Source organism: Papilio machaon, chromosome 1, assembly GCF_912999745.1.
Source record: "Papilio machaon chromosome 1, ilPapMach1.1, whole genome shotgun sequence".
Lineage (NCBI taxonomy): Eukaryota > Metazoa > Arthropoda > Insecta > Lepidoptera > Papilionidae > Papilio > Papilio machaon.
Genome location: NC_059986.1, coordinates 5618662 through 5637354, shown reverse-complemented (window position 1 = coordinate 5637354; position 18693 = coordinate 5618662). Strand labels below are relative to the sequence as shown.

Here is an 18693-nt window from a genome sequence, read left to right as displayed (position 1 = left end):
ATTGCAAGACTAATCCTCCAAATAATAATTAGTACACTCAATCATACCTAAGTCATATCCATATTATTCTAACTCATCGCATGCAATAGGATTCGCAGGTGAAATAGAAATGATTTAATTTTCCGGGAAGTGTGGCGAGTGGCGCGCGATATTGGGGGGCGGTCTAACTGCGGTTATGAGCGGCGCTGTAGGCACTCTGTCATCAACATCGCGTGACCTCTGACACTGTTGACTTAATGGAGTGCCGCCAACAGATACCTTGTTATAACTTAACTAGCTTTTACTCATAATATTGATTAGTAATCGATTAGTAACATTATTAGTTTTTATCTAGTAATGCATACTTCACTTTAACTTTGTGAAACATGCGGTATAATAATAAAATAAGGCAAAATACATTTGTAGAATGCATACCGTGTTCCATAAGTTACTAGTTCGTATATTACATTCTTTTTTTTTCATCATTTCATTTTAATTAATATTCTTTTTTATTTCTGTTCGTAGTAATATAATTTTTCAATAAACTTTCAACACATGTAATATATATTACCAATAAATTAATTATTGTATTTTTATTTCAAGCGGAATATAAATTAAAAACATGTTCGACCAATGAGTATATTAGACTGAAAGGGTCAGGAAGTCTGAAAGTAGCACTAGCAGTAGAAAAATTGAGAAATAAAAGGTTAGCGCGATATGGGCATGTTATGAGGAGGGAAGAAATGCATGTGGCAAGAATGTTAAGTATGAGTGTGGAGGGGTACACCGGTAGAAGTAGGCCTAGGAAGAGATGGATGAATTGCGTGAAAGGTGATATGATCACGAAGATGGTGACAATTCAGATGACGGCAGATAGATTTGGAGTACCGAAACCTTACCTTATGGGACAAGATCAGGGAGACGATGTTTAGCTAACGCCATTGGATATATTTTAGCGCTGAGTATTAAAATGAGCAGTTATTATTTACGACATACACAGTTCATCTTGTAAATGTCTATAACCAAAACGAGCCTATCCTATGTAATAACATAAATATGGATTTGTGACAAGTGGTAATTCATGATCTGTAGATAAATGACTTTAAATTTTTCTACAGATCTATAATTTTAAAACTTTTTACGTAGGCTCCGTTAAGCTGATAAATATAATATGATATCGCATTTGTTATTTTACAAAAGTAGTGAATAAATTTGGAGTATATTAATATTTTTCTTCCAAAAAATTACGATTTGATGTAAATTTTCTTATCAGAACCTAATAACATTTTGTCCGTTAGAGGCTTTTTGGGGGTCAACAATCTGTCATCGTTCAGTTAACGAGATACTGTAAACAACATTTTCAAAAATTGACACCCGCTATTTTAGTCTTTTATCGCTACGACTATAGTAATAAAAAGGTCTATTTTAAAAACATATCATGGAAGGTCATTTATTTTTAATCAATGTTATTTATTATCACATTCAGATAAAAAGATCAATCCTACTTCTCGTGGTTATTAAGAATTCCGATTATAACAACAATAGCAGTTCACCTAAACCAGGTACAATTGTTAAGCTGCTCGAAATCCCCGGGCGATACGAGCTTTGATAGAACAATACAAAGCGTTTATCTCCCATACATGCTCAAGATGTTTTCGAGACACGTTGCAAAATGAAAATACGCATAACGCGGGATAAAAAAAAAAGGAAAACATCGCAACGACCTCGCGAAGTTAACCCGAGGCGGCCGCCGGGGACTGGGGGCTCGTAATTGAAAAATAAAAGGCCGTAATAATAGAATTTACATTACGTGCTTTTCAATGATAAATTTTGCCGGCAGTCTGTTTTTGTCACAGAGCGAAATTGACTTACATGTACCTACTGTGACGAACGCCGTCGGTGCACGCCCTCTAATTATATTACACGTCTACTTCCCACTTTTTTGCCTCGTCTACGCTTGTCAACATCATTGTTTTAATAAAAAGAGTCCAATATTTCCTTAATGATTCAAGCATAGAATTTAGAAACATGTGAAATCCTTATTACTCAGATACGCTACCACAAATTATTTGGTATGATCAACATGTATCGTTCGTTTCCATCAGCGGATAATATATTTTTTGGAAATCGAATTTTAGCAAGACTTTTCCGTATCTGAAATGATACCTTTTGTTTTTAGCTAAATGATTTTTAATATGGCAGGATTACAATAAACTTTGATAAAAATTTAGTTCTTTACTGTATTTTTTGTCAGATGTTTAAATGCGAATTTTTGGGTGGATGTTTGTTACAATGTATCTCCAGAACAGCTGAACGGGTCTCTATGAAATTTGGCATAGATGTAGAACATAGCCTGGAAGAACATCTATGCCTATGTAGGCTACTAATTAAGATTCTTTTGAATTAATTCCGAACGAAGATTACAAATGCAAATAATTTTTGTAAAATTATCTACGCAATTGAATCTACAATGACCTAATGTGAACAATTGTGTACATTTACGCTATTAAGCAAACGTTCCCGTATTAACATACATTTAAACCGTATTACTGGGAGCACATAAATTGTTAATATATACAATCACATACCAAAACGAACTTCCCAAACATTTGTATGCAGATATTACGGTAAACGGTAGAATTGTTTCGTGCTCTGTACGACATTTCCGTACAATACGTTGGGTGAGGTGGCGCGGTGCGCGGTGGCTAGCTGGCCGCAAGTGAGATGTAAATGTGCGGGCCAGACGCTCAGGTCGCAGGATCTGCCGCATTGTACACCGCCAGCCGCTCCTGGAAATCTAAAACCCCGTATTTATCATTAACAACATTTTACATAACACAACAATAATATACATATTAAAGACTGTCTTTATCCTGATTTTGTTTAACTATACGTGCAATACATAATAAAGCAGCATTGAATAATACTCACGTTTTATTATAAGTCTGTACCGCTTTTTAAAATTGTTTGTCATATAAAACATTGAAATGTCCTAATGATGCTTGTACCAAATAATATCAATTCAAAAGACAAGCACGCTTGTACGAAGACATTCGACGGCCTTTAAGTTGGCTACATAGTTTTTATGATGGCATCGTGTGAACCGGGACGCACGATTCGCTGCGCCGACGCACGCCGCATATCTATTATATTGCTCGGCGATTAGAACGCAATATTAAAACGCATTCGATCATCGGCTATTGCATTCGAATGTTTTGGTGCCAACTTCGTAAACATGGACGTCAGTGCATGGTTTTAATTATTTAGAATCGGACTTTGGGTTCTCTTTTAATTTTTGTTATGGATCTTATAATATTTTAAATAAATAATATTTTAATTTCTTAAGTAATTAAACCTTAGAAATAGTATTTGAAACATAAGAGTTATTGAATTTAAAACAACAAGTGTGATACATTTCAAAGTTTACGGTATAACTTTTTGGAATTCAAATAGAGTCATGATGATTTTATGAGTCACAATTGAAAAATGATTTAGTTGTTGGCCTTCCAATCTGGAAATCCCTTGCGTAGCGGAAGTTTTTCAAATAAACTCGGTAAGTTTTTCCATAGCTTCGTGTGGTATATTCCATACAAAAGTTTTATAGTTTCTCGTATTTCTCAAATTTTAGTGACGTAAGCAAGAAAAATTAAAAATGATTATTGATGTCGTTCTTATAAATATTTTATGGTAATGATGTGACCGACGCAATAAAATTAAAAGAATGTGCCATCTTTCCTCCATAAACGATGAATCATGACCTCACAGCGAACTTTACATTTAGCATACACCAACCAAGCTATTTACTACAGGATGCTCTTTTTTTCTTGCTATAATTAGTAATTCAATGTAAAGTTACTAAGACGTATGAGCCGAAAGTCGAGAATATGCTAGATCGATATGTTTAACCTAAAAATTTTATTTTATCGAAATCTGTATTTATTTTAACATCAGATAGAGTCTAACAACGAAAATAGGCAAGAAAGTTCATATATAGCCACATAAAATACATAATATTTTAATATAGTTGTTATAACTAGTTTAATAAAATATCTTTTGCCTAAAAGCATTTTGTGTCAAGCAAATATTAAAGTTAAAAACATCAGCCTGTATTGCACTTTGAAAGTTGCACGACGACCAAAGTAGTAGCTACCGATCATCGAGCGAAATATATAAATCGAAGCGTTATCATCTTCGGCGATCACCGGGGACGGTTGGCAGCGGCCGGGATGCGAAATAAATAAGCATTTCCATACTAAGGCTCAAGCAGCAGTGAGTAGCGTCGCACCGCGTCAGCCGCTGACAGCCGTGCAACGCTGATCTATAACGCCTTGTTATTATTTGAACGAGATCTATTGATCCTAAAGGTGTGGAAGTCGCGATCCGATCCAACGAAGATCATTTTGTTCGACTGGAGCGACCGCTTTTGAACTAAGCTGACGTTACAATGGCCTCTAGTGACGGCAATGATTTAAAATCTGTTAACAGGACGGTTCTCTTTTTAACGATCGGTATACAATTTCCATAAATGGTTTCCCCCTCAGATGATCTCAGTATTCCAAATGCATTACACGTTTATATGGAATAACGTGAAACTAAAGGACATAAATATACATTTATTATTAAGTTGCCCCTTGCTCAGTCATCCCTAGTGTGGTGCAGACGTACACAATGACGGAAGGATAATACCTGGTTGGAAGAATGAAAGTGAAATCCCCGCCGTAATGAACTGCCGGTTCATTGCTCCCCATATTATCTCGAGTAATTATCTCCTAGTCTCGTGCCCGTACACTGCGCTGGGGCACTTCATCAAGATATCGATTAATACTGTACTTATATTAAATCGTGTTGTGATTTATTGCTCTACCTTCCAATCCTTGTACGGCTTTATTCCATAAATAAGATATTTTGTAAATTAAACTCGATTTAATATGTAAACAATAAATAGACTTCTTATCCTAAAATACCTTTAAGTTAAATTCAAACTGCTCAGTACAGATTTCCTTCAGCAAACGAGTACCAACTTTTGAATTACAGCTTCAGACAATATAATACAATTGTGTCGTTCGTATCTATTTTTAGAACTGTAAATAGTTTATAGAGCAAGGACTAAATCGCAAGTAACAGTAACGACACTCGAATGGGACTAGTGACAATCATCGGTGATAAAATAATGACGGCGAGGCAGGAAGCGCAGTTATTCGCAATCCGCCCGCCGCCCGCGCATAGGGGCTTTTAATCAACACTTTATTGTTTAATGACCCCCCTCGGTCGACTCGTAAATTAAAAGGGTGACGGATGGAACCCTATTGACGAATGCGTTATATGTGAACGGATTTAGACAGAATACTTGATAGATAATATAGATCTATACATGCGTACCTACTGAACTCATGTAGATCATATCTGTTAACTTGCGTGCAAGATATGAGTAGCGGATCTTGTTTTATGGTAAACTCGGAGTGAAACGGGCTACTTGTATGCCCAAGTACATTTCTTACCTAGCTGTATGATTATGCTAATACTTATATTTCCAACTTGGATCTGGTTAGTATGGTTCGATATTTTTTTAAACTTTTCGAGCTTATTTTTTTAAATATCACTTAATTCCATAGCTTTGTTTACAACATCTTTTGCATGTAATATTAAGTTTTGTTAAAGAATTTTTGAGCATTTTCTACCATTATTTTATAATATGTGAAATCAGAATTATTATCAATAACCCTGTATCAAACCAATACGGGACAAAGTACAATACAATAAACACTAAAGTTATAATTTTTACGAAATTTTTAGAAGTATACTAAAGGGTGAATTACTGAGGTTGAAGAAATAAAACTTACATTCAACCATTTCAAAAAGTGTATAACTGTCAATAAATATTATACTAACTTACCCACAAAATCATGTAAAGTGTATAATTATGAAGAAAGTGGAAGCAATCGAGCGACATGATGCGATACGCTTATGTCGCATTAGACAATCGATGCCCCAAGTCAACGTGTAAGACGAGTAAGGTTAAACAAGCGTTAATAACAAATATGAGTACAGATTAAAGGTAAGTGGAGGAGTTGTGACGCGCCGGGCGGGGCGTCGCGTGCGCGTCGGTGTGCCTTCCGCTTGCCCACTGCGGAACCCGCGGAGCCAGCAATACATTGTAACTAAGCGTTTTGTACTTCAACCATAGTTAATGTAATTTATTTTCCTGAGTATCACATCTGGAATTACTAAAATTTCTTAAGTCTTAAGAATGAATAATTATCGAAGATAAAATTGTAAAAATGTACTATACAAAGTTGATGTGTATTATTTTAGATTGTGTAGTACATTTTTACTTAAGAATTGATAACATAAAATGGAAATATCAGTGTTTTCTAAAGACAGGAAAAATTTATTATTAGCAAACAATACCCTGAAACCAAACATTAAATTCAACAAATTACGTTGTCTCCTTAGATTTGATATTTGATTTGTTTATTCAATTTGAAGGTGAATCACCATTGATCAAGTCGAGACTAACGCGAATTATTTAAATAATCAAACGATTTATAATTTTGAAGTAATACGAGAAATTAATTTAAATTTAAAAAAATTACAACACGCTCGCTACTCCATGGATTTTCGTGATAGTATTAAAGGCATTTGATCCCTGACTTTTAATGCTTCACCCCCGGCATTAAAATTATGTGTATATTTGTATCACGCTCGCAATTGTAGGGCCTCGACGTACGGCAACGAATCGAACACCGCTCGTCAAGGTCTTCATCAGCATATATGTAGCTACAGCTAGGGATACTGACACCCTAACTACTCTATATTCGTCCCATTAAAAGCTTACAATAATAAACTTGCGATTTCGTTTAAATTCATTAGTTCTTTATTGAAACAGAAACGGGAAACAGAAAGTTGATATATTTCCAATGTAATTTACAATAGATGTACATTTAACAATGTATCAATCAAACGCATATCGTTCTAGTTTTTGAAAAAATATTTTGATTCTAACGGATCCTTTTTTAATTAATAAAAATAATATTCAGCCCCTGGCTCTAATTACTTGAAACTTGATATCATTCATTAGTAGGGCCCTAAATTATTGTGTGAAGCAAAATTCTTAATTATATCTCTTGAATTTCTAAGCAAAATGTAGCCTTAAGCGCCGGCAAGGCAGCAAAATGATATGTTTGTAAACAACAGAAAATTTTACCGTTAAACGCTAATTATACTTTAAAATAACAATCCGCCGGGGCGAAGGTAATAACGGGCTGATTTGTTAATTTGATATTATCATATAACTGGACAGAGTTTACAGCAAAACGCTACTGTGCTAAATTATGTATTAACAAAAACTACTATGAAATCTTAAGTAATACAAATACAATAAAATTCTTTATAAAATTTTAAAAGCAACTTGAATCTAAACAAAATTATGGCACTGAAATGGAAATACTAACCTTAAGTTATTTAAAAAAATTACTACAAATGTTACATTCTACATATATCACATAACTTAAAACTGAATGCAGCATAACGACTTTCCCTTTAATGTGAATCTGGAACAATTTCTATCATTCTTCTATCTTTGTATAAATATAAGTTTGTCGTTAAGGATGATTTAGTTATGTAGCCTTATATAACATCTAAAACTCTAAATTAGTTTAGAAGGAGCCTACTTACCAGTCCAGCTTCTTTTGAAAGTTAGGTACTTAGTTTTGTACAAGTTATAAATAAATTTTCACGTTAAAAGATAAAGTTCTATGATATCTAAATCCTTACACTAATACGATCGTGTGTTTTTTCTATAATATTGAAGTTCAAAATCAAAATGATAAAAGATTATCTTCAAAGTAATTATCCAGTTCATAAAACCGATGTTAAACGTTTAAGTAATGTGTTAAAAGAGCTCATCGCCCTTCCAATTAGATGGATAATTAAGGTGTTGGGTTCAAAGTTATTAATTTAATAAGTAGGGGAGGTCGGATGACATCGTCAGGTGCGCAGTTATGGTGGAGCGTGTCGCGTGACGCATAACACGTGACGCGTGCCCGACGTGTTTTGACGTTATGACCATGACGACTGACTAATTACCACAAATTCATCATAATATTAAAAATTCAAACAGGTTTAAGGTCAACAAACAGCTGCTAAGTTACGCTATTAGTTACCCTCACTAGGGAAGCGCAATGATAAAATGCGTACACGTTTTAAAGTGAACTGAGTCTTTAGAAAAATCATTTGTAAAATATTTTTTGGTTCATCTTATGAGATTTTTCAATCATTCAGCTAACCATACGTGCATAATTTACTTAACACTCCTGTCGTGTTCCTTTTCAATTTGATTTTTAATATGTTAAAATTACAGGTACGCAAGTTGGATCGACTATTCGACTATTTGACTGTTCGATCGAAGATTAACTTCTGTTCTGATCCACTTCAATTTAATCAATGGTGCTTGGTTCAATTGGAAATAATTGCTAATTTACCGCATGTTAGAATTATTTATCAATTTGTGGTATAACTAGGTTACATATGGTATAATTGTGGCTCTTTTAAATGACTTATAGCATGTTATTGGAGATTAGGTTCCAATAGTTCGATAGTAAGAGTCGAACTTTAAATAATTATTATTTACTAGATGGCGAATATTTGAGTAATATTGTATACATTATTTTAATTAATAAATCAATTTGAATTATAAAGCACCACACAAGCAAAGCGCCACTGGAATAAAGTACAAGCGATGTAGATACATTTAGATGTAAGAAGCGACCAAGACTTCTTTCATAAAATTTTAATTCTCTAATTCACCCCGCAGCGGGAACGCAGCCGACGAGTAATTACTGTAAAAGGTCTTAAGCATGAATGTTATGACGGTGTTTATGAAAAGTATTTGAGTTTAAATATAGCGGCGCGTTCGCACTGCCTTTCTCAGCCTGAATGCTCACCGCACAACAAAACGAAACATCTTTTATAAATTCAAAGGTTCCCGTGCTTTACTATGCCACATTTTTCTTTCTCTTTGCGATCATATTCAAAAGTTAGAATAGATTCTCGTAGTTCTTCTAAAAAAGTTAAATGTTTACTTAAACAAACGAACCCCTACGTCTGTTTCCGTACGGGGATCTTCAAAGGGTGAAAATATCGTTTTAAATAATTTGTATTTCTTTCAAACCTGTGTTTTTAACACCCTGTATCTTCAAAGTGTATTACTTCTGAAATGCAATGAATATGATCTGGAAAGGAAAACGAGTTTCGAATAAAAAATAAACAACAATAAACTTAAAAGATTTAGATAATATTATAGACAGAGAAATGAGAAAATTGTCAGGTAAATAATTAAAACAAGCAGAACCAAAATAACTTTTGAGCAAGTAAAACATCCTTGAATATAAAAAAAAATTATAAGCATTTGATGATTAACAGACTCACAAGGCAACGTCTCGACATTTGACATGATAATAATTCGAAGGGAAGAAGTCGAATTTAATAGCAAGTTAAATGATACGTGCCCTGATTGGAAAATGTATGCTTATTCAGGTCGAGCGAGGCCGCGCGAGGCGTCCCTTCACCTCCCTCCGCGGCCCTCCATGCGCTCCCCGGCCCTCCGCACGCCTGATTTGAAATGAATGGTAATAATGGCCGAGCATCCCGCTCGCATCGTTTTGTATGATTATTCCAGATTAATTATTTGTTGGAATTTCGTTGGCTAATTTTTCGGAACAGGATTTTTCCGCTTTGACTGACGGTTTAATTTCAACTCGTCTTAGGGTGATGTTGTATAGACTCAATAAAAGGCAGACGTACTCCTTTTATAATTGTTTTTAAAAGGATATCATTTTCTAGGGTTATAATACAGAAAGTACTACATCCACTACAAAAAGATATATAAAGGTGTTGAATTAATTTATTTAATCAGCCCTCAAATCCTTAGTTAATTTAGTTAATTTTTTCAGTAAAAGATTAATACCTTTACTAATATATTTCTTCTTTATTCTTAACTTCGATTATTTCTGAAATGATCGACACCTCGGAATAAATATTCCACGTTGAAAATGTTTAAAAATGACTATGGATAGAGTTTGCTAGTACGTTACGAGGACGTTCCCTAGGGTCTGTGGCTGATGCGAATATCAAATCGCAGCAGCCCCCAGACTCCATAACGCTCATCCATTAGACGGCGGCGTCGAGAAAGCGACACCTATGTCCATCATGTGCCATTCACATGATCCGTCAAAACTTTTCACGCTTACACTTACTGATTGCTATACAGGCATGTATAAAGCACGGATAACTAAATGATATCTCATTAACCGTGCTATTTTCTTTATTTTCCATTCATTTCGCTTTATTTTAATATCAGCAATTAAAAGTGGATTTTAATAATAGTTACAAAAGGTCGGTTTTGTTCGGAGAGGCAAGGCTGTTTGTTCTCTCGACTGGACCGTCCCAGGGGGCCCGAGCTGGCACATTCTGACGACTGAACTAAGTAGAAAGATAGAACAGAATTAAGCGGGCCAATTATCCCGTATTGGATTTATTGGTAATCTCTGCACGAATTGGCGCGAGGGTGCGAACCGAACCAACTTTTGATGATGCCTCCATCGGTATTATGAAGAAAGTTGTTGCAATTTTTATGTAGGTGGATTTATTGTTCGCCGTCCTCTTGTTTTTCCCTTCGTTGTGTGCAGCCAGATAAAAGAAGGCTCTGAAGCGTTTCATTACAAACAGATCAATCTTTTATTAATACACTCGTCTCGGATTACCTATTGTACCAACAGTACTATTTCTGTTTGTCTTCAGTCAGCATTGGTTACACTGGTATTAAATTACATTGTTGAAATACAAGAGATAGTTAAATATAATATTTATTGATATGTCTAAATAAATAAGTAAGCGTTATATCCTTACAAATGTAATGCATTTTATTGAATTCTTATTTTTATTTAACTCATCTTCTATACTAACGTTATAGAGAGGAATTGTTCGTATTTTTGTATGTAATGTAAAAAAACTCAGAAACCGATTTCAAAAATTATTTTGCCATTAGAAAGCTACATTATCACGGAATAACAAAGGCTACATTTCCTAGTATATTTCAGTTCTTTGCGGAAGAAGTCGGCGTCAAAATCTAGTTAAAAATAATCTGATATAAAGAAACATTAGTTAGGTTTAACCGCAGATTAATATAATTATAAAAAAAAAAAAACAAAATAAAAATGCAAATGCAATGCAAAATATCAATTTAAAGTATCTGAAATAAATTGGAATGCAATTTTGCTTAGCTCTTGCGTTATAGGAATCGATATATAAACCGTTGTCCATCACTAAATCAGTTGACCCAATATTATCTATAGCGGACAGGGGAGAGTCATCGTAAGATTTATAAGTTGGCCCCCTGGTGACAAAGAGCCGAAACTATGGATAGCGACAGATGGATCAATCCCGAATATTCCTCTTTTGATATCTTTTTTATTTTCTACTAAAATTGCCCTCGCGTACACAAATTTATCATCATATCCAATGGCAGATACGACTCGAGAGAAACACAAAGTTTTAGTTGCCGTTTTGTGTAAGGATTGACGAAAAATTGGCAGTTGATCAGTCGGTACTTCGAAGATTATGTTTGAATATTTAACTAATTCATGACCTGCACAAATTGATGGCCAGGATCACTACACGACTAATTTAGAGCAAAAAAACACACTTAGCGTGTTACGGCGTATGTGATACCTTATATTTAAAAACAAAACAACGTATTAACACTGAAATTACGACTTATTTATTCTTTAATGTTTTCGAGTCCAGTTCTGAATGAACAATCAATAATGTTATAACTTTCCACGTCATGAGATCGTCAATTGCAAAACTGTTTAGCGCAAACCTGTCGAATGGGACAAAAGAAACTGATATATTGATATAAAAGCAAAAATATGTTCTTGGAGTATTGGTAAAAAATCTAAGTGATACGTCATAGCCGTCAGTCTCGCATCCTGCCTCTCGGGGATTGCATAAAAAGTTTTCCCAACATTCACTTTGAAGGGACACGTGAAATATAAGCGATGGACTAGTAAACGATAGGTTTATTTACGATTTTTAAATATTTTATTTCTCTGTGGTCTTTGAATTGGTAACACTTAAAAAGTTAATTAATAAGACTGAACTGTGATAATTTCTAAATCTGCAACATCTGAACCCATTCTATGAATATTATTACACATGTAAGAGGTTAAATCACGCAATAATAATGCCACGAGTACTAAACTAAACAATTTTTAATTTTAAGTGATTTGTATTTGAAAAAAATTTTTTTTGTAATATAAATATAAATATAAATAAATGAAGATGTCAGTATGCTACTAACGTGGCTTTAGATTAATATTTTATGAGGTTGAGGGAGTTATTTCCCTACTATGGCCGTTAAGCATAATATATTGATAATTATTTCGCTTATTCTACGTAAATATTCGAAGCAGGGCTATCTTGCTGATTTACTGTTATGAAGTAGATGAAAAAACTTTGTAGTTAGACATACAGAATATATCTTTAATGTATCCCAAGCCCGTGACAATTTCACTAATGAATGTTGTGTAAAGTATCTTGTCTATACGAATTGTGGAAGATCTGTCCACAATTTGTGTGAACATTTGTCTTTTCATTGAGTCCATCATTGAAGTTGGAGTCTATTGTTTATTAAATATTATTATTTATATTACTTAGAATTCTTATAATTAACATATTATTTTACTTTAAATATTACAGTAGGTAAGTATGAAATTATTCTTAAGGCGCTTCTGTAGCATCTTCTTCTACCACTGTCGTAGACGATGAAGTATCAGTTGTAACCTCATTAGCACCATTAGTAACATCCCCATTTGCTATACTTGTGCTACTGTCTGTTGCAACCGTAGAATTACTACCATCGCCTCCGGTAACTTGATCTTTCAAGATTTCTTCACCATTAGAACTGTTAGTGCTATTACTTTTTGGTTCTTCTTCATCGCTACTATTCAGGGTATTAATTTCGAGGACGGTGTCTTTCTCAACTACAGGTTGTCCTCCAGCCCATGGCGGGATCGAAGTCTTCGGAGCACCTGATCGCCAGCGAGTTCTCGTCGCAGCAGAAACGGATTTATATTTTTCCTTATCCTTTTTTATGAAACATGTACATTTACAATGTTTGTCCGCATGAGCGACATCGTAATTTAAGTCGACACATTTCTGTATACATAAAAAAGATTGTTCAAAGCTCTCGCAATCTGCAACCTTATGAAAGCCATAGCGCAAATCGTGCTTTCTTCCTAAAATAAATAGTACACTTATACGACACTTTATACTTTTTTTATGTTCACTAGCTTTATATTATAAAACTTACCAGTTGCAAATATTGAAAAATTATTTGCTTCAGTAGGTATGAAAACTGAAAATAAAATTGTGAAACTAATAAAACTTTGGTCACACAAAAACTTTTATCCAATCACAGGTTTATATATTAAATTAAATATTTTATCAATATCGAAAGATCAAGGCAAAGACCCATTATAGTATCTAGTACATCAACTCCGGAACTACTAAATACGCTTTGTTCATACGGTTTCTTTATACGGATAATAACAGTAAGAAGTAAATAATTCCTTACCTACTGTAGATCTGAGTTCACTACATGCTACACAATTAATTGATGTCCAAATAAATAACATCAACAATGTCCCCATTTCCGAGTTTTAACGTAAAATGCACGTGCAATAAATCTTTTCATTTAACACTTAATTAACCGATGTTATAAACCTAGAATGTAATTAATCAAGTAATATTTAGTATCTTTAATTATCAAACTATAACGCATAAAAGTTTACGATAATTTCAGTGGACATAAAGGTACGTTTGCACTACGACACTTTACAGGGTGTAATCAGTGTATACATCGAATATATCTATATGAACACGAGTGTCTGGTTGAAAATATTATTACGACAATATAATTAGTGTCTCGTCAACCGTTAAAATACCGCTCCAATTAGGCATTATGAACATAAAAATGATTTATCTACATTTATGTTGGTTAGGGAAGGTATACATTTAAAAAGGAAAGAATGAAAAGGGGAAAATGATTTGTATAGATTTCAGATACTTAAAAGGAGTTAATAGAAGTATACTTTTAGACGGGACGATATATAAGCCCGTCTTCTGAAAAGTGACAGTACGTTGAGCAGAACCATTCTAGCAAAAACAACATCAGATTAATTAGCTGAGGGGTATTATGGACCATTGTTTTTTTCATAAGATAAGGGGACAAACAAGCGGCAGGAACACCGAGGTGATCATCGACGCCCAATGAAATCCGCAACATCAGAGCGTTGTCGGCCACTAAGGTTAAGAACGTTTACAAATATTGCGGCGTTATGATGAAAGATGGTAACCTTGATCATTGTGGATTTCTATTTCGTGCAATCCTAGCCACTTTTTTCACTTCAGAATAATCCTGTATTGATATTAAAAAGTTCTAATGAGAGTTATAATAATCTTCTTTTAATCGGCATTATAAGATATTTAATAATACCAAAGAAGGAACTAATGTAAAAAATAAACTAAAATATTTTATATTATACCTATATTATATGCGATTAGATATGATTTACAAATTATTTTACATTCGTAGTTTTTGATAGGCCTATGTGGTGGGGGCATTTATTGTTGTACCCTCGCCTCCAGTGCCCGCTCCTGTTCCACTAGCACTCGTTGAATTATTTGAATCTGAAGTGGAATTTTGACTTTTTGTGTCAGTAGGTGACGTTGTTGGGTAATAGAACGTCGGGCACGTCACGTTACCCGTGTACCCTTGTGTCGTTACTGTTTCTATGCCTATAATATCATAAAGACGGGGGCTTTGTGTCTTTGGTACAGTTTTAGTAGTTCCATTAGTCCTCCATTTGAAATAAGGCACTATAGTAGTAGTCTTCATATCATGACACGAGCATTTACATTTGAAATTCATTCGGAATATCTGGAAGCCCATCATTTTGCACGTCGTCATACATTTGAAACTCTTTATGTAGTCCGAGCAATGATTGTGGAAACTCAATCCGTAATGTTTTCGAATTGATTCATCTACAAAGATTAAAAATTTAACATTAAATAAAGTAAATAATATCAACTATTATGAATGAAAAACGTTATATACAAACATACCATCACTGGAGTACGCAATTGCACATGTGAAGAACAACATGAAATAAATCATTTTAAATTTAAACTCTGAACCCTGTCCATTTCGAATTGCAATACAAAATATTAATAATTACCTGCGATATGCACGCCAATTAACATTTTTAATTAACAGTTCATGAAATAATAATTAAATTTACGCTTATCAAGTGATAGTGCAATTGAGACCATTCGCAATTACATTTTAAAGAGATATTAATTGCAAATAACAGATTACAATTAATATAATTATAGAAAAATACGTATTTTACAAACCGAAAGCTGTAAGCTATTTTACAAACTGATTCTATTTGATATGATGGTTAGTTCATACTGACTAGATGTACACGAACTTGTGTGACAAACTACGAAAAAGAAGTAAACTATCGTAATAATAAAAGCTATGGTAATAATATACATACTATAACAAACTGTTTTCTAATTATTGAGTCAGTGGCTTAAATGAAAGGTTCGTAAAAAGTCCATGTCATTTTGAAAGCCGGACATCATAAGAGCTTTACCTGATGGCATTACGTTAATTCTATTCAAAACATTTGCATCGTCTGTCTCGAGGGCTCCGGCATCTAACGTCTAATTAATAAATCAGGAATGTGATAATGACGACGGTGCAGATCGGAGCCGGCCCACAATTCTCCGAACGAACTTCTCTATGGCCACCCAAATGATGATTTCATTATCAGTATGATTTTGATTGATGTAGCGAAAGAAGTTTCTGCGGACCGAATTCTTTTCATAACTCGAATATTTTCTTTGTTTATTACTTGGAACTAATTGATCCGCGGCGCCATAGTTTTTAAGCCGATCAAAATCCTGAATAGGGATTTTTGCAGATCGCGTCGAGATCTCTGGCCCTATCTTGCAAGTCTCGCAAGGGCTCTCGGCCTGTTATTTAATCATAATTTTATTAGTTAAACTGTTTATTTTTAAAAACATAATTATTTAACAATTTATGATTACAAGTTTTGAAACTTTTACATCAACATCTTTTTGATGCGGTTTTCATTTTCAATTTCAAAAAAAGAATTATCTTTATTTTACAAGATATTAACCACCTATGTTTTTACAACTTAGAGAAAAATGTATTGATTTTAGATGACACACATTCAATGACGTAGTTAGTTTTCCACTTTCATCGTATCTACAAATTCAAATAGAATTAGAGAAGTCGGGAAAATAAAACTTCTAGTTTTTTTCTGAATATAAACAATATTTGAATGATATACAAAAGTAGGACCGCCGTAAGCGTAATGAATTCGTCTCGCGTTTGTCTGCAGCTCGTACCGAACGGCAGACATGAGCGGCGGCGTCTGCAAAAACCGCAACCTTTATGGTTGACATTCTTATGAAGAACGTTATGACATCGACATAATTTTATTCAAACGATGACCAACTCAGAACATCGAACAAACGTGGATCCATAATTACTTTTACTGAACAATCGATTTCTTTGTTTATAACTAAACAAAAGACAATAAATTAATCAAAAGTTTTAATCATTATAATGAGGAATAAAAAAATAATTAGTAGCCTCTGTGTTCTTCCAGACTGTGTTCTACATCTACACTAAATTTCATCGAGTTCCATGCAACGGTTCTGGAGATACCTTCTAACAAACATCCATCTATCTAAAAATTAGTCCATCTAAATATTAGTGAAATTTATAGTAAACGTCAAAAAATAATAGTGATACTACATGAAATAAGGGGAAATCACAATCACATAGAAACTTATTTATCTAGTTTTTATTTAATTTTTTTTAGATTACTAATGAATGATAAAAAAAATGCAAAACACATCCACGCATGAAACATGTAAAACACAACACATAATTATGTAAATAGAACGTACATTTATTGTGACACCGTTAGATACGGTACACTCATTTTGTTCATATACACTAGCAGAGACTAGCATAATCTATGTGTTTATATAAAAGTTAACGTTACTTATGTATGCGTAAGCGAGCAATAAAACGGGTCCACGAGAGAAAGACGGAATGTCCGCGAGTAAGGTGACAGGTCCCCTCGGCTTACGCCAACTACGGTACAAATTGCGATATTAAGCACAAAGCGTGATGAAAAAACACTAGCTGAATATAAATTAGGTGGGAGGAACGCTATAATCAATATAAACGATGCTAAAGAAGATTAGAAAAATCCTGTAAGAAAACAAATTTCACAGATCGAAAGAAATAAAAGTGACGAAGTACGGTCGACCATTATTTGTTTCTTACACCAATAATGTGTGGCTCGTGGCTATTGATAAATTTAAATTTCACCGTAACCTACCTGTTATTTGTGTATTAAATTAAGCATTCCAAAAATATAATGATATTTGCTTAAAGTATTGAACACAAATACATATTGTTATTTTTCCTTTATATCGTTACAACAGAACGCTTTTCCGATTATGTTACATGGCAGTCTTAGAGGTAAATTATATTGATATACTAGCTTTTACCCGCGACTCCGTCCGCGCGGAATAAAAAAAATGCACACAAGATAAAAAAAGTTCCTATGTCCGTCTCCTAGTTCTAAGCTACCTCCCCATAAATTTTCAGATAAATCAGTTCGACCGATCTTGAGTTATAAATAGTGTAAGTAACACGACTTTCTTTTATATATATATATATAGATAGATGTACTCGTATACAAAAACATAATTATGAAGTAAACTGACAGAACTGTAATTCCATGCAATGATATTCCGGCATATCCACATTTTCCTTACCCTATAAACGTTAAAATAACATGCCCGTAAAAAATCGAGTAAAAAATGCAAAGACGAAATTGAATTTGATTCCGATACATAAATTTTACTTAGACTATTTGTCTCTCTTGGATCAAGCCATGTTAATTAAATTTGTTTGTACCGAGCGAAGTCACCAACTTTCTTTTAATTGTCTTTTTATTGTTCAGGGCTTCGTACATATTTACGAAGACTAATCGATTTTGGCAATTTATGTATATTGAGGAACGTTATGTATATATTAATTTATGTATACGTTGAATAAACCGTGAAAATTTTATTTAACATTTCAGTAGTATAGTAAATTATGAAAGTAACAATGCAATATGTTAAAATTTGGTTAAAGAAACATCCACAACATACATATATAGATTCTAGATACAAAGCTACTTGGCTTAAAATACGTGTAGATGAATTAGGAACCTTCTCCTTTTTTAATTAAAATTAGACGTTCATAATGTCTTATAACATTTTGTTGGCTCTAGTACCTCTTAAAGTGATAAAATAAAGCATTTGAATATCTGTTGTTGGAACTCTACATTTGGGGAATATGTGATGCTATTAAATCGAATCAGTTAATGCAACAATTAGTGCATATCGGGTATCGTGTCCAGCTGTCCAGCGCTGAGTTACATATGTACAGGAAATGTCTATTTCCATCCGTAGGCTATATGATAGTATATTATAGATCCAGGCAAGCTGGACACAATGCAAGCAATGCTTTGTAATTAATGACTTTCGAAATGA

At 33.7% G+C, this 18693-nt stretch overlaps 2 protein-coding genes across 2 annotated transcripts; both read right to left on the bottom strand.

The window, feature by feature from the left end:
• Window positions 1–12739: 12739 nt before the first annotated feature.
• On the bottom strand, window positions 12740–13278 carry LOC123721400 (the record flags this gene model as incomplete). Its single annotated transcript, XM_045680061.1, has 1 exon — window positions 12740–13278. A coding segment is annotated over one exon (522 nt), but the record flags the coding sequence as incomplete, so codon positions are not given.
• A 1321-nt stretch (window positions 13279–14599) lies between these two features.
• Window positions 14600–15247, bottom strand: LOC106712153. The gene is made up of 2 exons (XM_014504604.2): window positions 15163–15247; window positions 14600–15081 (listed from the first exon to the last, which is right to left on the bottom strand). Exons 1-2 carry the CDS (start codon window positions 15212–15214, stop codon window positions 14645–14647), a joined length of 489 nt encoding a protein of 162 aa, XP_014360090.1. The 5' UTR covers window positions 15215–15247; the 3' UTR covers window positions 14600–14644.
• Window positions 15248–18693: the final 3446 nt, after the last annotated feature.